Source organism: Pelophylax lessonae (genome assembly GCF_965119305.1).
Source record: "Pelophylax lessonae genome assembly, chromosome: 6".
Lineage (NCBI taxonomy): Eukaryota > Metazoa > Chordata > Amphibia > Anura > Ranidae > Pelophylax > Pelophylax lessonae.
The window spans coordinates 91,501,513-91,523,233 of NC_138773.1; the positions used below are offsets into that span (position 1 = coordinate 91,501,513).

At 41.6% G+C, this 21,721-nt stretch overlaps 1 protein-coding gene across 1 annotated transcript in view; it reads left to right on the forward strand.

Moving 5' to 3' along the window:
• Positions 1 to 21,721, forward strand: part of LOC309557883 (uncharacterized protein) — a gene marked incomplete at its 5' end in the record, with an annotated part of 31,623 nt that overhangs the window by 7,849 nt on the left and 2,053 nt on the right. The window contains 6 exons of the mRNA XM_082260701.1: positions 1,713 to 1,885; positions 8,053 to 8,201; positions 10,871 to 11,024; positions 13,086 to 13,185; positions 17,167 to 17,239; positions 21,675 to 21,721. Of these exons, the coding sequence (XP_082116827.1) occupies positions 1,713 to 1,885; positions 8,053 to 8,201; positions 10,871 to 11,024; positions 13,086 to 13,185; positions 17,167 to 17,239; positions 21,675 to 21,721 (696 nt within the window). The remainder of the gene's footprint in view (positions 1 to 1,712; positions 1,886 to 8,052; positions 8,202 to 10,870; positions 11,025 to 13,085; positions 13,186 to 17,166; positions 17,240 to 21,674) is intronic.

A 21,721-nucleotide genomic window follows, 5' to 3' on the forward strand; every position in this document is an offset into this window, starting at 1 on the left:
TCTTGGATCTGTCCACCCCACCCCACCCCACCCCAAAGAACCAGGACCCCATGTTGATAGGGACAAGGGCCTCTTCCTGACAACCCTGGGCAGTGGTTGGGGGGTCTGCGGGCAGGGGGCTTATAGGAATCTGGAAACCCCCTAGATCCTGCCCATCCTATGTGAATGAGTATGGGGAACATTGTATTAAAAACAATTTTATGACAAGTCCTTTATTAAAAATGAAGAATGTCCCCTGTCGTAGCTCCAACCTGTCTTCTTCCTCTGGTCTTCTCTCTCGGGTGGTTTCTTCTACCTCCGCGGTCTTCTCCCTCAGGTGTTTCTTCTTCCTCTGGTCTTCTCTCTCGGGTGGTTTCTTCTACCTCCGCTGTCTTCTCCCTCCGGTGTTTCTTCTTCCTCTGGTCTTCTCTCTCGGGTGGTTTCTTCTACCTCCGCTGTCTTCTCCCTCCGGTGTTTCTTCTTCCTCTGGTCTTCTCTCTCGGGTGGATTCTTCTCCTTCCGGTGTCTTCTCCCTCTGGTGTTTCTTCTCCCTCTTCTCTCCAGTGGTTTCTTCTCCCTCCACTGTGTCCCCCCCCCCAGCTATATACAGTGTGTTTACAGAGAAAAAAACATAAAACGCAAAATGCATGAAAACTGCGAGCAAAAATGCATAAAAAATGAGGGTTTAAAAACGCAAAATGCACCACAAATTGTGTCTGAAAAATGCATTAAAGGTAGCCTGCAAAGATGTGAACCTGGACTTAAAGTTCCTTAATTTCCTAATTTCCACCTTGAAAGTGACAGCAACAGGCTAACAAGGATTACCATGTCCATCAGTGATATTTTGCAAACATGACATCACTCATCTTCGCTTTTAGCCCAAATGAACATTCAGCTATAATCTGCTAAATAAATCAGCTAAATACATTCAATGGGGATCAAAACAAAATGTGTGCAAACTCTTACTGTTCATTTTCATTGAAGCCACCAGTGAGCAGCAACATCTGTGTCTCTGTACAGGTCCAACACACCCCTTGTTGACAGTTCTGTAATCAGCCTAGTTATTGCCACCATGCTGATTGGAGAGCTGTAGCTCTGACTCAGCAGGGGGTGTGTTGGACCTCTGCGGAGAGACCACTACTTGCACACAGAGAGCAATGGTCCTTCTTTACAGCATGCTGGCAGAAAACTAGTGTTTCTACTTAAGTTGTGTGTGCTTTCTAAGAAAAAAAAGAGAGCTGTAATATTTTGAATGACTTTAGTTTTGAAACACCTGGAATGTATTGAGTGATTTAAAGTAAAAGTTCAAATAGGTTTGAACAGGTTAATCCAGTTGGGCCAGTTTAAAATAGGTTTGAACAGGTTAATCCAGTTTAAAGTAGCATGGACTGCAACCTCTGCAAGGAAAAAAGTGAGATGCTTTTCAGCAGCCATCATTATATTATCCAGTGCCAGGACAAGGTCACCCAGCACTCAGGGCAAGGATGCCAAACTGCGCCCCCCTTTCCCTTAGGGTTAGGGTCAAGGCACTCCCCCATCCCTGCAATAAACCATTGCTCCCAGGGCAACTCTCCCTCCTCCCCACCCCTTCTCCCGGCCCTGATAGTATAATTTTGATTTATCTCTCTTCATAAATATATGACTTATTTCTACATAAACTTTGTTCTATATTTAGATATTGTTCTCAATCTTTTTTTGCTTCATAGACATCCTAATTTGGAATTTTTTTTCAGGAATGGATCATGTCATGACCTGCAAAATGAGCAGTTTGGTGATTCTGTGGTGCCTAATAAGTGTTTATGCAACATCCTTGTGAGTGCTTTTACAGTTATGGAAAGTTATGAAATAAAAGTGGAATCACATGAAGAACAAGTGGGCAATACAACACTTCACATTGGATCCACAAGTAAGACAGAATTGACTTGGTGAAAGCTAACATTAAAATGAAAGCAGTTGTACAATTATTGCACATATTAACAGATTCAGTGTTCATACAATCTCATATAGTATACCCAAAAAAACATGTAAAGGCAGATTTAGATGTGCAGCTCTTTAAAGTGTTACTAAACCCACAACAGTAAAATCAGTCTGCGTATGCAGTAAAGCATGCTTGTCATGCTCACTGTGGAGCCTAAGGTGTTAATCCTTCCCATTGTGTAAAAAGGCTGTTTGATCCTGTCTTCTTTTTCCACAATCCTCAATCCCTCTCCTGATTAGACAGAGCCTTTGGAATCACTCTGCATATGCTAATTTTGTACGCTATGTGTAATTTGCAGTCCTGTGCCCATTGCTCTGTGTATTATGTAGTCCTGGGCTCAGGGTTCTGTTTATTATGCAGTTCTGTGCCCAGCACTCTGTTTATTTTGCAGTCCTGTGACCAGCGCTCTGTGTATTATCTAGTCCTGTGCCCAGCGTTCTCTGTATTATGAAGTCCTGTGCCCATTGCTCTGTGTATTATGTAGTCCTGGGCTCAGGGTTCTGTGTATTATGCAGTCCTGTGCCCAGCACTCTGTTTATTTTGCAGTCCTGGGGCCAGTGCTCTGTGTATTATCTAGTCCTGTGCCCAGAGCTCTCTGTATTATGAAGTCCTGTGCCCTGCGCTCTGTGTATTATGTAGTCTTGCGCCCAGAGCTCTGTGTATTATGTAGTCCTGTGCCCTACACTCTGTGTATTATGTAGTCTTGCGCTCAGAGCTCTGTGTATTATGCAGTCCTGTGCCCAATGCTCTGCGTATTATACAGTCCTGTGCCATTTGCAAATAAAAAAAAAATATGTCCCCGGATTTTTTAAAAAATCTGGTCACCTTGCCTATGACAGCCGGGGCTCAAGAAAGTGGATTTGATAATGCTGGGTGTCACTTAACCACTTGCCGACTGCCGCCCGACTATATATGGCGGCAGTCAGCCCCTCACAGGCAAAGTGACGTATGGGTACTCTAGGGAGCGAGCGCGCGCCACCGGAGGCACGCTCCCGCTCGCTCACGGACCCCCCCCGCGCGAGTGAGCGGCGGATCCGCGGGGGAGGCTAGTGTAAACAAAGCCTCCTTTCATTCTCCCCTGTGTAACAGCAGATCATACGGTCCTGCTATGTAGGACCATTGATCTCTGTTCTTACACCAGTAGCCACATCCAATCACAGTTAGAAACACGCCCCTAGGGACACACTTAACCCCTCCTTCCCCAATAAAGTTAACCCCTTCCCTCCCAGTGTCATTTTTACAGTAACAGTGCATATGTATAGCACTGATTACTGTAGTAATGTCTGCCCCCAAAAGTGTCAAAAATGTCAGTCAAGGGTCCGATCTGTCCGCCGCAATGTCGCAGTCCCGCAAAAAAAATCGCAGATCGCCGCCATTACTCGTTAAAAAAAAAAAAAAAACAACAAAAATGACAAAAATCTTTCCCTTAGTTAGTAAACGCAATAACTTTTTCGCAAACCAATCAAAATACGCTTATTGTGATTTTTTTTACCAAGCATATGTAGCAGAAAACAAATTGGCCAAAAATGTTAAAAAATTTTGATTTTTACATTTTTTTGGGGGGGAATTTCATATAAAAAAATGTGAAAAATATTGTTATTTTTGCAAAATTGTCGCTCTTTTTTTGTTTATAGCGCATGATCAAAAAATCGCACAGGTGATCAAATACCACCAAAAGAAAGCTCTGTTTGTGGGAAAACAAGGACGTCAAATTTGTTTAGGTACAGCGTCGCACAACCGCTCAATTGTCCGTTAAAATCACGCAGTGCCGAATCGCAAAATAGGCCCTGGTCAGGAAGGGGGTAAAATCTTCCTGGGCTTAAGTGGTTAAAGCAGAACTAAACACAATTTTTTTCTTTTTTGCAAACAGGCAGGCTCCTTGTTGCAGAAGAAACATGCAATGTCTCTTCTGAATTAAAATAAACATACCTGCCTGTTCGCAATCCTCTGTAGAATGTAATGAAGCAGCACATGTACAACTTCATTTACATTTCTGGCACAGTGCTAGTATGCGAGATGAATGACACCCAGTCATGATGGCAGAAGACTGGCACTAAGAAGAAGCCAGGATAGAAAATGCCAGTGCGGGACCTTGCGGGTTCCAAACCATTGGAGCAGAGGTAAGTATTGCTACCATTAGTTCTGCTTTAACCTGGAAAAAGAAGGACATCTGGAGGTATGAGAAATTGTTGTGGGGGCTCAGCCCTTAACTGAATTTACTGTACATATTGCAGCAAAAGTTGCTTATTTCTAAATTTACGTTTTGAAAAATAGAGAATAAAAAAGGGTTGCAGCGCTAAAAACTAGTAAATTGCATACAAAGTAGAGTACAATAATAACATGCGTTATCGAGGGGATTATAATAAATTATACAATAAATGTTCATTCCAAGGATATTAAAGAGTTCATAAATATATCCCAGTGCCAATGATGAAAAGGAGGGTTCACAAGTATTGCTGTGTCCACCATCAATGAATGAAATTCAAACTCACCAGAGCCAGGCGCTGTCTAAATTATAGGACAGCAATGAGGTGTTTGTCAACAGGCCTCTTGATCTATGGACATCTGGATATTCAGCGACATCCGGATCCAGGAACAATCTCCAAAAGGTTTATCAGCTCAACACATCACATGAGAGTTTAAAAATAAAATAGGAAGAGGCTCATGGTGTAGTATGAAATGATGATAAAATGTAATGAAAAATATTTTTGTAACACTGACATCAATACAGTGTACATAAAAATCTAAAATAAAACATTGCAAAGCTCCTGATGACGCGTGGGACGCGAAACGGCCGTAGAGCTATTATCTCAAACTCCTAAGGTCCAGCCATCACTCCATCTTGTAGTGGTGGCTTTTGATGTGAGTCCTTATATTGTTTGATTTTAATGTTTTATTTTAGATTTTGATGTACACTGTATTGATGTCAGTGTTACAAAAATATTTTTCATTAACCACTTGCCGACTGCCGCATGACTAGTACTACGTCGCTTGCCTGTGAGGCTCTAGGGAGCGAGTGCGCGCCGCCGGAGGCGCGCTCCCGCTCGCTCATGGACCCCCCCCCGCGTGAGTGACCGGCGGACCCGTTGTCCGCCGGTCACTCGCGATCGTCGGTTACACCGGGAGAAAGGCAGGCGGCTAATGTAAACAAAGCCGCCTGTCATTCTCCCCTGTGTAACAGCACAGATCATACGGTCCTGCTATGTAGGACCGTTGATCTCTGCTGTTACACACACAGCCACATCCAATCACAGTTAGAATCACGCCCCTAGGGACACACTTAACCCCTCCCTCTCAAATAAAGTTAACCCCTTCCCTGCCAGTGTAATTTTTACAGTAACAGTGCATATATATAGCACTGATTACTGTAGTAATGTCACTGGTAACCCCAAAAGTGTCAAAAATGTCAGTCAAGGGTCCGATCTGTCCGCCGCAATGTCGCAGTCCCGCAAAAAAAAAAATCGCAGATCGCCTCCATTACTCGTTAAAAAAAACCAATAAAAATGACAAAAATCTTTCCCTTAGTTAGTAAACGCAATAACTTTTGCGCAAACCAATCAAAATACGATTTTTGCGATTTTTTTTTTTACCAAATATATGTAGCAGAAAACGAATTGGCCTAAAATGTTAAAAAATTTTGATTTTTACATTTTTTGGGGGGAATTTCATATAAAAAAATGTGGAAAATATTGTTATTTTTTGCAAAATTGTCGCTCTTTTTTTGTTTATAACGCATGATCAAAAAATTGCACAGGTGATCAAATACCACCAAAAGAAACCTCTGTTTGTGGGAAAAAAAGGACGTCAAATTCGTTTGGGTACATTGTCGCACGACCGCGCAATTGTCCATTAAAGTCACGCAGTTCCGAATCGCAAAATAGGCCCTGGTCAGGAAGGGGGTAAAATCTTCCGGGGCTTAAGTGGTTAAATTTTATCATCATTTCATACTACACCATGTCCATGAGCCTCTTCCTTTTTTATTTTTAAACTCTCATGTGATGTGTTGAGCTGATAAACCTTTTGGAGATTGTTCCTGGATCCGGATGTCGCTGAATATCCAGATGACCATAGATCAAGAGGCCTGTTGACAAACACCTCATTGCTGTCCTATAATTTAGACAGCGCCTGGCTTTGGTGAGTTTGAATTTCATTAATTGATGGTGGACACAGCAATACTTGTGAACCCTCCTTTTCATCATTGGCACCGGGATATATTTATGAACTCTTTAATATCCTTGGAATGAACATTTATTGTATAATTTATTATAATCCCCTCATTGGGATAACGCATCTTATTTTTTTACTCTAATTTGTATGCAATTAACTAGTTTTTAGCGCTGCAACCTTTTTTATTCTGCATTTTAGTGTACGTATATTTTATACTCCTTTGCTAGCTGCTTATCCATTATATTTTGAGCGCTGATTCATTTTTTCTGTTTTTGAAAAATAGACTTACATTTTAACCACTTCTGGACCGGAAGATTTTCCCCTGTAATGACCAGACTATTTTTTGCGATTCAGGAATGCGTTACTTTAACTAACAATTGCATGGTCCTGTGACGCTTTACCCAAATATATATATAGAGCTTTCTTTTGGTGGTATTTGATCACCTGTGCGATTTTTATTTGTTGCGCTATAAACAAAAAAAGAGCGACAATTCTGAAAAAAAAATTTATTTTTCACTTTCTGCTATAAAACATTCCCAATAAAAAAAAGTAAAAATCTAATTTTTTCATCATTTTAGGCCAATTTGTATTCTGCTACGTATTTTTGGTAAAATCCCAATAAGTGTATTTTGATTGGTTTGCGCAAAAGTCTACAAACTAGGGGAAAGATATTTGTCATTTTTATTTATTTATTTATTTTTTATTAGTAATGGCGGAGATCAGCGATTTTTAGTGGGACTGCGACATTGCGGCAGACAGATCGGACCCTTAACTGACATTTTTTACACTTGTGGGGGACCAGTGACATTACTACAGTAATCAGTGCTAAAAATATGCACTGTTACTGTACTAATGACACTGGCAGGGAAGGGGTTACCTCAGGGGCGTTCAAAGGGTTAAGTGTATGCCTAGGGGGTGCTTTCTAACTGCATGGGGGATGGGTTAGTGGAATCTACACAGAGACCTGTGATCCTTAATAGGAGGAACACAGGCGCTCTGTATTGATTCCGGAGAGAACAACGGTCTGCTGTGTTTACAACAGCAGACCGGCGCTCTCTCTCCACGGGGGGGCAGCAATCGCGGCCGCCGGCCCAATGAATCAGCTTCCCCTCTAGCGAATGTCCCAGCCAGTGTCATTAGTACAGTGACAGTGCATATTTTTTTTAGCACTGATCACTGTATTTGTGTCACTGGTCCCCAAAAAAGTGTCAGGTAGGTGTCCGATTTGTCAGCCGCAATATCGCATTCCCGTATTCCCGCTAGAAGTTGCTGATCGCCGCCATTACTAGTAAAAAATAATGAATAAATAAATAAAAAATATCCCATAATTTGTAGACACTATAACTTTTGTGCAAACCAATCAATTTCCATTTATTGGGATTTTTATTTTTATTTTTTACTAAAAATATGTAGCAGAATACATATTTGCCTAAATTTATGAAGAAATTCGATTTTTTTTTTTGGGTATGTTTTATAGAGGAAAAGGAAAAAAAATATTGTTTTTTGTTTTCTCTTTTTCAAAATTGACAGCTTCTTTTTGTTTATAGTGCAAAAATAAAAGCTGCAGAGGTGGTCAAATACCACCAAAAGAAAGCTCTATTCATGGGAAAAAATGCACAAATATTGGATTTGGGTACAGTGTTGCACGACCGCGCAATTGTCAGTTAAAGTAACGCAGTGCCGTATCGCAAAACATGGCCTGGTCAAGAAGGGGGTTAAATCTTCTGGAGGTCAAGTGGTTAATGGCCAAAACCTTCTGACCCCAGTCATGCAATTTTCCTGTTTAGCCCTCTACTTCGGGTTGATCGTAGCTTGATCCTTTTTTGAGAAATAAATATTTCCTCTGCAACAGTTTTTTTATCTTATCTGTGTTCAGTTCCGTATTTGCTTCTGAGGGATTAATGCCAGCTGCTGTATATTTTACACAGTTAAGCCAAGAGCGCCATCAAATGTCCAAGTTGACTTCCAAGAGGAGCTATATGGTGTAGTGCAATGGAACACTGGTTATGAGTCAGTCGTAATCACAGAGAACCTGTGCTTTCACGTTCAGATCTTCTGTAAGAACAACGAAAAAGTGGTAAGATTCAGTTCTCGTTGTTTCTATGTACATATTTCTGTCTAGTCATACTCCAGTAAAATAAAAACAACTTCCTTCTCTAGATTTGGCTTGAAAATTCCTCTTCTCCTGTTGCCGCTCTCTCAGCTACTATTGCTCAACACCGGGGACTATTTATCACAGCAGCAGCTAGAGCCACCGCTTTGTAAAGCAGTGTCCAGACCTCTGTTCACAACCTTCATTCAAAAATACAATGTAACAAAAATACTTTTACATTGTAATATCTTTGATCTTCATACAATGCCAGTTTGACCGTTAGTGCCGGTTCACACTAGGTCGCTCCGACTTTGTGGGCGACCCGTGAAGTCCCGTGCACCGCGACTTCGGCGCGACTTGCACGGACTTCATATAATGAATGTCTATGCAAGTCGCTCCGAGATCGCCCCGAAGTAGTACAGGACCCTTTTTCTAAGTTGGAGCGACTTGTGTCGCTCCTATTAGAACGGTTCCTGCAGCACGCAATGGACCGCGACGGACCGTGACTTGTCAGGCTGACAAGTCGCCTGACAAGTCGCGGTAGTGTGAATGGAGACTTAAAGCAACCCTATCAGGAATTTTGTAAAAGATAAATTTGTTCCTGCCTAAAACAATAACTGCCACTTAAGGCAACCCTACCAGGATTTTTTATTTATTTTTTAATATACTGTATTGACACTATATGGTCTAAAGTATTGAGACGCCTGCCTTTACCCGCACCTGAACTTTAATGGCATCCCAGTCTTGGTCCGTAGGGTTCAATATTGAGTTGGCTTACCCTTGGCAGCTATAACAGCTTCAACTCTTCTTAGAAGGCTGTCCACAAGGTTTAGAGTCGTGTCTATGAAAATGTTTGACCATTCTTCCAGAAGCCCATTTGTGCGTTCAGGCACTGATGTGGATGAGAAAGTCTGGCTCACAGTCTTCGCTCTAATTCATCACAAAGGTGTTTTATTGGGTTGAGGTCAGGACTCTGTGCAGGCCAGTCAAGTTCCTCTACCCCAAACTCGCTCATCCATGTCTTTTTGGACCTTGCTTTGTGCACTGGTGTGCAGTCATGCCAAAAAGCCTTGTTTGCCTTCTACCCCCCCCCCCCCCCCCCAAAAAAAAAAAAAAAAAAAAAACAATATATGTAATATCAAAGTGCCAAATCCAATTAATCGCTGTTCCACAGGGGTGAAGGGGTATATAGGTGTGAGAGCTGAACTATGAAACGGTAAGTATGGGCAGACATAAAAGACAACCATTAAACTCATAATTTAATTGGCTACTATGGTGTCTCCTAAGAAGCTAAATTTTCACTTTACCCTCTATAGTCAAAGTACAGATTTTCTTACAATGTTAATATATTGTACATTTGATTCTTATTTTTTTGCATTAGCTTTTATGGGCCAAATGTTTCCCAAAATGTGAATATGTACCAAGGTGTATATTGTCATTGAAAATGCTACATACCAAAAAAAAAAGGACTTAGGGTGGTATTCAGGGGACTAAACATACATTCACCCTGTAATCACTTGAGAAGGTACTGTATGCAGGATTGGACGTTAAGTAATCTAGTGCAAAACATAGTGCCTACAGAATGTAGGAAGGAGAGAAAGCAGAGAGGCAACTGGCAGCTTTAGTTTTTGTAATTAAATAGTTACAGGTCTAGCAGTGCACATGAGCAGCACATTCAATCGGCAGAGGTTCTCCTCCAGCATGGAAACAGTGGCATGCATACCCACAATATTTGGCAGATACTCAAATTATACGAAGGTGATGTTAATGTGAAATACTGGTCTTAGCATGGGTAAGGCTGGGTTCACACTATTGCGATGTGGGAACCAGCGCTATTCCAGTGCAGGTTCCCATATCGCATGTCTCTCGCAGACAGTTCACACTGCCCTATATGAACTGTTGCGGTGGTGGAGAATCGAGGAGAGAAGAGAGAATCCGCAGAGAACTGAGGAGGAAGGAGGAAGATTACACGCACAGTTACGACGTTTCGTGGGACAGAGCCAACCTGCCGCAGTATATGTACTGCTAGTGGTTGGCAAGTGGTTAATCGCATAGGGGTTAGTGGGAGGAACCAATTAGTGCTGTAGAGGGAAATAGATGGTTAATAATAATTAGGGCACTAAGGAGATGGGTCTCCTCTGAGAATGCCCATGTACTCAGCAGGGGTAATTTACTGCTGCTTAATGAACTTCAAGTGTTTCACTGAATTTCTGGTACTGTAATCTCGCTTTGTCTCGCAAGATTACAGTAACAGGAGGTGTTCTCCACAGTTCAAAGCATTTGTAGATTGCGTCACTTCTCAAAAGGAGAAGCAATCTACACTGCTTCATAATCAGATCTCCTCTGAGAATGCTGGAGAACTCTGCAGTGGAATATAACCACTGCTTGATAAACTGACACCTTTTGTCTTTTCTCTGTATTAAAGTTTTCTGTTTCCTGCCTGCAGTTAAGCAGCAAAGTCCATGTGGATTGTGCACTGTGTGTTCTGAAGGACTATATATAGAATTTCTAAATGTAACTCAGTAGTAGACTAATAGCTTTGGGAAATGAGATAGATATACTGTAGGGAGGATGGTCAGTGTTCCTAGTATTCCAGTAGTATTCCAGTTTGCACAAATGTAATATTTGAACACTGATTTAATGTTATTTCTCAGGAAATAGAGGACACCTTGAGACAAATAAAATATCACTTCAATAAGAAGCAGCTGAAACAAGGAGAAGATTATGCAGTGAGGGTCCGAGCAAAGCCAGTAGGATATCTCCAAGGGACCTGGAGTGAATGGAGCTCAGAAGCTGAGTGGAGAAATGGTAAAATTCAATGACTTCATCATCATTTACAGTATCAGTTAAAACAGGGCCATAAAAGAGGTGACATCTGTTTTCCTAATGTGGTGAATATTGTAGATAGTAAGATTTGCCTCCGCCCTCCTTGGCAGGTCCCTCTTTCAGTGAGTCAGTTTTGTTTTGGCACATAAGGGCAAACACTAAATGAATACATGGACCTGATGAGTAGCACATTCCTGAGAACCTGAGTTTTGGAATCTGTGCCAAAAAAAAAAGGAAAACAGAGGGCACAGTAGTGCCTGTAGGTCCTGCAGCTGAACTTTTCCCCCCATTGCTAACTTACCAGGCCTTGTTCAGCACTGTGTGTGCAACATACTGTATACAGTAGGGATCGACCGATTATCGGCAAAGCTGATATATCGAGGGCCGATATGCACTTTTCCTGATATATAGGAATCAGCCACCAAGGTGGCCGATATTGCCGATATTTCGGGAAAGTGCTTGTACCAGAGTGATGCCTGCAGCTAGAGGCATCACCCCGGTACCGGCGTCTATAGCCGACGGTCAGCTGTCTTGTAATGACAAAGGATGTGGCTAAGAAGCCGCTCGACTGTCATTACAAGGAGTGGGAGAGGATGCCCCCCCCCCCTCCCACGGGAGGGGATGCCCTCCCCCCCCCACGCCTTCCGCGGCTCGCCCGGGTCTCCCGTCCCACCGGGAGACCCGGGCAACCAGCCTGCACTGCCGCCGAAGACCTGATCAAAGCCGCATTCGGCTCTGATCGGGTCTCCATGCAAAAACCTGGAAGTACTGTCTGGCGCTAGATTAAAAAAAATAACAGTATTCAAAACAGCCAAACTTGGCGTTTTGAATGCTTTTAAGGGCAGAGGAGGGGTTTGGGGTCTTTTAGAACACCAGATCCCTCCAACAAAAGTACCTGTCAAAAAATAAATAAATACATTTTTTTTTTTTAAATGTACAAAAATATCGGCCCATATCGGCCGATACCGATATGCATTGGGCAAAATATCAGTATCGGCAACGAAAAAAAAACCAATATCAGTCGATCACTAGTACACAGTATATCAGACTCGAGTAAAAGTTTCACCTAGATATTCATTTTGGTGGGCTGGCTTCTTTTAGGATTAGTGATAAAAAGATGACACGGGTTCTAACCCTTCGCCACTTTGGCTGTAAATATACTAAAACTTTACACTGGATACAGTTATGTGTTATAAATCCGCAAGGTATATACGTATCTTCTAGTAAGGTGACCATCTTCTTTTTCTTCCTCCATCTATATGTACACATTTACAAACATGACATTTCTATCTGCTTGGCTGTATGATGATCCAAAGCCTTTAGTAGCTAGCTTCACAACCTGGAGCAAGTAACAAAATCAGACAATCTGACTTTATACTGACTTTGTAATGCTTGTTGCAGGACAGTGATTTCAATAGTGTTCATGCTAAAGACAGCCAGGTAACTAGCATTCCCAGGAGGAGGCTGGCAATCATAACTCCAATTTTCTCTCAGCACAAATTTCCCTAAAGTGGCTATAAACCTTGGATATGAAATATGAACAAAGCAAATCCCTCTATAGTGGGTACTTGTTCTAATCTCATTCTGCCTCATTCCTCCACTATCTGCATGAGTCACTTCTGACAAGTTTTCCTGACACCAAGAGAAAAATGGTGACAGAGGAGGGACCTCCACCTCAGGACAGCCTCAGTTCTGTTCCTGTGTGCTGTGTGAAGGGGGTGTGCCCCTTCCCTCCAATCAGCTTTTAAAGCTCTCCTGTTTGATGTAACATCAGCTCTCCGCCCCCTGCTTTTCAGAGTCCGAGAGATCATGTGTAAATTCTGCATTTTGAATGGCTGTAGGGGAAAAACAGCAACAGATAAACAGGTACAAGGTATGTAGAAGGATTTGTTTCATCTTTGTATATCACCTGAGGCCAGTCACTTTACTGGGTATAGGTGAGGGTTTACAACCACTTTAATATCTCTTGCGGGCTAGTGGGGGAAAAATGATCTGGGTTCACTCTAAATTGTCACTAAATGATAATACCTTTCTTATGTGCAGATTACAGCCTCACCGTACTGGATCGGATTGATATCATTATCCCTATTATCTGCATAGTGTTGTTATGCCTGATTATAGTGAGTTATTTCTGCTTGACCAGGTAATTGTAATATTTTTTTTTATATCTAGTACGTAAAGCACAAAATATATTGTGTAATAAAACAGAGCTGCCACCCTCTCTCTCCCTAATAGAGAGCAGAATGTGTCTAGTGATTCAATGTAACAAATTGTATATACTGTAAGTACAAAAACTACATAAGAGCTCATTAACATTTGTGATTGTGTGTGTGTGTGTGTGTGTGTGGGGGGGGGGGGGGGGGTTAAACCCTGCAGCTGAGCCTAGTTTTTACTGCCTCCTAACCACTCCCACTTTTGCTGCAGAGGCAGGGGCCGGGGGTGTACACATACCACTGCAGCAGCAGGAATTAATACCTCTGACACACGTGGTACCACCCACTGAGCACAACCTATTGAAGTGAATGGGGCCACACTGCAACCGCACCGCAACCTTACACAATGCGTGTGGTTTCGGCATGGTTTTCTGGTTTTTAGGGTGTTATAGCAGGTAGGTAATTATCTGCCCTGCTTTCGGAGAAATCATCCCTCAAGGTCTCTGCAGAAACCTACAGTTTCAGGAGTTTCAGTCTTTTGTTGCCAGCGGTTTAGACATTAATGGCTGTGTGTTGAGTTATTTTGAGGGGACAGCAAATTTACACTGTTATACAAGCTATACACTCACTACTTTACATTGTAGCAAAGTGTAATTTCTTCAGTGTTGTCACGTGAAAAAATATAATTAAATATTTACAAAATGTGAGAGGTGTACTCACTTTTGTGAGATACTGTATTTACAGGTATATCTGTTATTTCAAACCTCATTTTTGAGACAGTCACTTTAAAGTGAGCCTGATACCTTCACTTCACTGGCAATGTGTAGGTTTAACCTCCCTGGCGGTAATCCCGAGCGTGACTCGGGGTGGATTTTTTAGGTCAGGATCGGTAACCCCAAGTCACGCTCGGGGTAGATGTGCAGAGAGCGCAGCGGTGTTCTCTTACCTTCTCCTGGCGATCCAGCGATGATCTCTCATTGCTGTGACAGCCAGCCGAGAGTCCCGCCGCTCCTCCGTCCTCCGTCGGTGTGATGACTGCCTAGTTCCGCTGCATGGGAGCGGAACTAGGGAGGGAAATTCAAAAAAAAAAAAAAAAAACGTTGCACAAAACACATAACACATTTTATATTATATATATTATATATATATATATATATATATATATATATATATATATATATATATATACACCGGTATATATATATATGCATATATATATATATATATATGCACACACACACACACATATATATATATATATAAAATTATATTATTGATTCAATTATAATTCATGCGTTATATATTTTATATATATATATACATATACACACACATATATCTATATATAATATATAATGCATGAATTATAATCTAATCAATAATATAATTTTATTATATATATTATATATTAAATAATAAAATTATATTATTGATTCGATTATAATTCATGCGTTTGTGTTTCAAATTTATCACATCTGGGATGTCTACTAGACTCTTGTTTTGGTCAGGTTTAAGTCAGTAATTACTAAGAATTGTAGGCCTATAATACATAACGCCAAATTTCCATGAAAAAAATTGTACCGCTTTTGGTATGTAATTCCTGACATAATCATACCGCCAGGGAGGTTAATATAAAGTGGAACTGAAGGCAAAACATTTAAATTGCAAACAAGCAGGCTCTTTTCTGCAGAAGAGTCATGCAATCTCCTCTTCCCGAAATGAATGACCAAGGAGTGATGACATTATGGCAGGCAGAAGTAAAGATATCTCAGCTCTGCAATTGCTTATTGCAATCATTTCTGGGCATATTTATTTCAAATGGGCAAGAAAATTTATATTAGAAAATGAGCCCAGTCTAGAGTTTAGCTTTAGACCGGGTTCACACATGTGCAGTGCGAATTTCAGGTCTGTTTTTACTGCAAATTTCCAAAGTAGCGGATAAGTTGGGATTTAGATAAGGTTCCAATGCGAATTGCAGGAACAGGCAGCCGCCGGTGTCCTTAACAATAGCTGGTTGTTAAAGAGGCTCTTAAGTATTTTTTTCATCTTTCCATCAATTAAATTCTGTGCCCTTGTTGTTTTAACTTTGGATAGTAAAACATTTTTTTCTGCCAAAAAATACCTTATACAGCCCACTTCCTCTTTCTTGTCTGGTCATAAGCCTAGGAAAATGACATCATCCACAGCTCTCTCTCTCACTCTTGTGAGAGTTTGCCAGCAAGGGAGGAGGGTTGAGTCATAGGAGAGCCAATGAGAGCTGCAGGGCTGGAGGGGGCTGGATTAGGGTGGAGATAACAGGAGACTGCAGAGATCGATGAGTATTCATCAAGAGAGGAGAAATGTACAGCCATGCAGTGGTGTGAGTGTGTCTGTCTGTATATACAGTATATGTGTGTGTGTGAGTGCGTCTGTATATATATATATATATATATATATATATATATATATACATATATATATATATATATGTGTGTGTCTGTATATAATATAGTGTGTGTGTGTGTGTGTGTGTGTGTGTATATATATATATATATATATATATACTGTATATATGTATACATACACGTGTGTGGTGTGTGTGTGTGTGTGTGTGTGTGTGTGTGTGTGTGTGTGTGAACAGCCAGCAGCTTCAGCTGCCCACAGTTAAAATGGCTGCATGCTTTTTTTTTTTTAATTTTAAATTGTGTTCAAAACAGATAACGTGCGATTCAGGAGCGTTCCCATAGAAGTCGCATCTGAACCGCACTGCAGTGTGCAGAAAATGCACAGGACTCTTTTTCAATTCACACTGTGTGAACAGCTTCAATGGAAACCAATGTTATTTCGTCACATGTCATGTGAATCAGATGTGGTTCAAAACGCATTCAATTTGCATATAAGTGAAACAGCACAAGCCCACGTTGCTGTTCACATTTACAGCTATATAGATATCAACTGTGTGTTTGGCGCTTAGATATATAATTTTAATTATGCACATCTCTGGTACTTATATTGTACAAATAAACAATATAAAAGTAAAGGTACAAGTATTTACAGGTGATGTAATGATACGATGACTTATTTATACCAAGTATACTAGACTTAAGTGCCGGTTCACATTAGTGCGATCACAGAGATCGCATGTAATTCGGAGCGCACTGCTCTTAAATTACATGCGATCTCTGTGCGGTGCAAATTTCAGCCATACAGTTTGCATGGCTGAATTCGCACCGCAATCGCACTAAACCCGCAGCAGAATCGGATCGCATGGTGGTTCACACTAGTGCGATCCGATTCTGTGTGAACTTGCAGATCGCACTGCGATATGCGATCTCAACTGGGGGGTGTCGTTAACTTTTAATTGACACCCCCTGCGTATCGCATATGGCAGTGTGAACTGCCAGGGGTGCGGATGCGATGCGGGAACACGCAGCATATTTGCAGTGTTCCCGCGTCGAAGAAGTGTGAACCGGGACTTAAAGTGATTGTAAAGGTTCGTTTTTTGTTTTTATAAAATAACATACATGTTATACTTACCTACTCTGTGCAAGGATTTTGCACAGAGCAGCCCCGATCCTCCTCTTCTGGTGGAGGCACCCGTGCAGGCACGCTCCCGAGTCCTGCTGCTGCGCCCATTGACACAGACAGCAGGACTTGGCCCCGCCCCCTGCTCTCCGGTCACCGGATTTGATTGACAACAGCGGGAGCCAATGAGGACCCGAGACAGTAGCTGGAGCTGCTGGGCTCGTGCTCGTCACTGGAACGTTTGGGCTCAGGTAAGAATAACGAGGAGTCTGGGGGGCAGCTGCAACCAAGAAGGGTTTTCACCCTAATGCATAGAATACATTAAGGTAAAAAACCTTGAGACTTTAGAACTCCTTTAACGATTTTATGATGCATTTCGTTGATCACAACAAACTGTATGTTCCTTTAAATTGACAATGCCTACATAAATGGACTATAACTTTATGTTCACATCCGTTTATATTCAGATACAAGAAGAAATGGTGGGATACTATTCCAAACCCCGAAAAAAGCATGATTGTCAAGAGAAAACCGATACAGGTGAGATTGTAATTATAATACAATAATATTGCTTTGTTATAAGGCCAATAAAACATCACAGTTTTATTTTTTTTTTAAATGACAATTACATAACACAAATTGCAGCACTTGATAAGCCACAAGAATAGTCTGCATTTTATTTTGGATGGTAGTATCTTATATTGTGGCACTGTAAATATAAGAGGCCTTCTTTTGTTTGACTTTTTTGCACCTGATAGGGTTTATGCAGAATGCCCTCCCTCCCTTGTCCATAGCACCTAATGTGAACTTTTACGCAGATTGAGATTGTGTATGGTTTAACAGCCAGACCATTAAAAAGTGTTACTAAACCCAGGAGTCTGCATTCACTATATTTGGTCTCCCACAGTACACAGAACATGGAAATGCAATTATTTTAGTAAAAATAAACTGCTAAATACCTTTCCTCATCAGCAGCTAGAGCAGTCTTGTGACTTCTATCAGTGTCTGGTTAAAGCTTGTAGGAGTTTTCATTCTCCTATGATTGTCCTATGAGGATGCAGGACCCCTGACCCTCTGTCTGGACAGTGCTGATTGGCCCTTTGCTGACCACATGCACTTCCACATGAAAAAAGCAACTCTCTAGCATTACATATCAAACTGAGCATGTGCAACCTGTCCCCTAGCCTCTGTACTATCAGGAGATAGATTGGGGACTCTGGAAAAAGGGGGAGGATCAGAGGAGGTAGGATCAAACAGCCTTTTTACACAATGCAGAGGATTAACTCTTTAGGTTCCACAGTGAGTATAACAAGCATACTTTACTGCATATATAGACTGATTTTACTGTTGTGGGTTTAGTAACAATTTAATGTCTGTGGAAAACTCAGACACTTATGTAAAGTGCCCTGCATAGACACGGGTATAAGGAGCTATAAAGCTGGCAAAAATTCTAGGCAATGGGATGTAGTAAGGAAAAAATCTTTATTGAATAATAGCGGAGTACAATAAACCTAATAAGGGTACTCAATAGCTGTACCTATCTGGTAAGTAACATCCAAGGGGAAACGAAAGACAAGACAAACACAATACAAAAAATGTAAATGACAAATGGCCGTTGCCAGGTTCCCCTTGCATAAGGACAGATTCCCACGGATACTTGGATACTAGGGATCCCTCCTTATGCAAGCCTCTGAAGCTCGAGCTCAATGAAGGAGTAGAGGGATGGTGGATACCATCAGGGGAGAACCGAATGGCGATGTGGGGTGGCCAATGTCGGACAGTGTAAAAAGAACTGCTCCTGCAGTGGAAGTGCTACTGTCACCTAGTCAGAATTGTTAAATGGCTGCTAGTCCACCTTTATTCAAACAGTGATGGCTCATGATAGACGATGGTCCTGCTGGTCGAATAGAGGAGGGTAAATCTCTTATAAAGCCTTTTGAGAAAATAAGTATTCCTCTAAATGTTCTGCAATGTCCGTGTGGGCTATGCATGGAGGATGTATTGCTTGGGGGGGGGGGGGGGGTGGCGAGGACTCAGTTGCATTGGCTATAATAAATGAACATCAGCTTGAGCAATGATTGGCTGTAGAGAGTGACTGAAGAATGAAATGAGATGGGAATTCAGAGATGGGCATATAATACATTATGGATGTGTGCCCTGCACTACCGTCCATCTGCAAATGTCTCTCTGTGCCCCCCTTTCCAAGTAAGGGCTGTTCTAACTCCTCTTCTTGCCAGCGGGTCATGTATCTTGGGTCGGGTGCTCTGACTGAGAGTCCTCCTCGCTCCACTTTCCTTCAGCTCGCCACCTTCCGGGGATGGTGGAGGCAGTGTCAATGCGTTTCACAAGGCTAAGTCCATCTCCGTAGCTGGGAACACACCTGATTACCTTAAAGGAACAGTCTTCTGTGGTTTCTAAATTATATCATCAGGGAAACATATCTATAGCATTTAAACATTGAAAAGGAATATTAACTTTTTGTAAAAAAAAAAAAAGCCGTGGTTGTTTAAAAAAAAAAGGAGAGGATTATGGATTCTAAATGGTAACTACAGTCTGAGAGAACAAATGAAGGAAGAGAGTATGGAAGGGGGGCAAAATAAAAAATATGAAATATAAAATAAAATAAAGAAAAGGGGAAGGCCAGGGAACAGAAAAACAAAAAACAAGCACAATGCAAAAACCAGTACCAGGAAGGTCCGATACTGCCTATATGGCTTGATGTGATGCATGGTCGAGGATTAGATCATCTAGGGCCAGCCTAGGGTCAGCAATAAGTGACTCACTACTCTGAAACAATTGTATTCTTTTCAACCAAGAGGGGGCTGTCAGTAGAGTGAAACAAGGCAAATGCTTCTCTCAGTTAGACACCTGCCTGATAAACTCCAGGTAGACTGCAGCTCTCTATTTATTAACCACTTTACCCCCAGCCACTGTGCTGCTACTGCGGCACAGTGGCTCGTTCCCGCTGTAGGCAGCGCTCGCGCGCCGCCGGAGGCGCGCTCCCGCTGTTTTCATTCACAGCGGGAGTCGGGCCAGTGGAGGAGCGGCGGCGATCGCCGCTGCTCTGCCCCGATCGTCGGGGAATCGAGTGAGGAGATCCGCCCGCTTGTGTAAACAGAGCGGCCGGATCTCCTAAGTGACAGGGACTGACAGATCGGAGTGTTCAGCATAGCTGAACATCCAATCTGTCCTTCTGTCACTCAGTCACCTCCCCCCCCCCACACGTGTCAGTAAGCACCAGGCATACATTAACCCCTCCCTCTCCAATAAAATTAACCCCTTCACTGCCAGTGTCATTTTTACAGTAATAGTGCATATATATAGCACTGATTACTGCAGTAATGTCACTGGTCCCCCCAAAAGTGTCAAATGTCAGTCAAGGGTTCGATCTGTCCGCCGCAATGTCGCAGTCCCGCAAAGAAAATCGCAGATCGCCGCCATTACTCGTTAAAAAAAAAAAACACCAAAAATGACAGAAATCTTTCCCTTAGTTAGTAAACGCAATAACTTTTGCGCAAACCAATCAAAATACGCTTATCGTGATTCTTTTTTACCAAACATAGGTAGCAGAAAACAAATTGGCCAAAAATTTTTAAAAAATTTGATTTTTACATTTTTTTGGGGGGGAATTTCATATAAAAAAATGTTAAAAATATTGTTATTTTTTCAAAATAAACGCTCTTATTTTTTAAAAAGTAAAAATCGCACAGGTGATCAAATACCACCAAAAGAAAGCTCTGTTTGTGGGAAAAAAAGGACGTAAATTTCGTTTGGGTACAGAGTCGCACGACTGCGCAATTGTCAGTTAAGGTCGCACAGCGCCGAATCGCAAAAAGTGGCCTGGACGTAAGACAGCAAAATCCTCCGGTGGTAAAGTGGTTAATAAATCCTTGCATGTGTGTTGCCTGAATTTGCCAGCCTATTGCAGTCCCATATACAGCAACATTCAGCCTCGGAGAGGGAGGTTAATTACTGGGTGCCAATAATGTGAGTAAGGCTGGCCATACACTATACAATTTTCTTATTCAATTTCCTTTAGATTTACCTTTAACTATGTAGTGCAAGGGCCTGCCTGATTGCATACAAATTGAAAGTGTTTAGGTTTGACCCTATATTACATGGTTTTGGTAAATCTAAAGGAAAGTTGAACAAGAAAATTGTATAGTGTATGGCCAGCCTAAGGCCGGCCATAGATGGTTCCTGCTTAACCGGCCGAGATACAAACCACGTATGGGCAGACTAAATGTACCAAAGTTGATCGATCAATCAACTTGGGTAAAACCAGCCTGATGGATTTTACATGTGATTATCGTTAGTGGCTTATATACCTGTAGCAATAATCACTGAGTTCTCCCCCCCCCCCCACCAACACCCTCCTCCCCACCCCCAGCCAGGAGAATGCAATGACTCGGTGGGAGAGATTCCCCTTTTAACTCTACTTGTGTTGATGGGGGAATCTAGCAAATTTGTTTCCTGCAACCCATGGTTGCAGGAAAGAAATTAGCTCCATGTTAGGCCTACATTACATGCACATGTGCTGAAAAGAAGCTTGCTTATATGAGGAGAGAGTAGAGTGAGCAGAAAGATAACCTCACCAGGCTCATGCTACTATTTAACTGTCCAATCAACAGGCTAGGCAAAGAGAAAGGACACTACTGTATTCCTTCTATGGTTTGTTACTGTAAAAAAGAAAGTGGAGTGTCATCTGCCTGGCAGAGGCAGTTAAAGCAGCTGCAAAAATATAATTTATGTCTGGGTATTTAGCTGGTTGTCTAGAATTTTTAGTTTTAGGAATATTGGAAATCACTGTTTCCCATAAATTGGAAAATATAAGCCTACCGTCATGTTTCGTATTCTCTGTACTGGTAATATGTTTTCTCTTTTCTGGTATAATAATATACACCAAAGAGTGTATGTGTGTATTTTTATTCCTTCAAATTTCCCTATAAAATAATGCTATCATTTTACTATTTAGAAACATCAATTAAATCCACATAAAAAAGATGCTGGAAAAAAATCTTG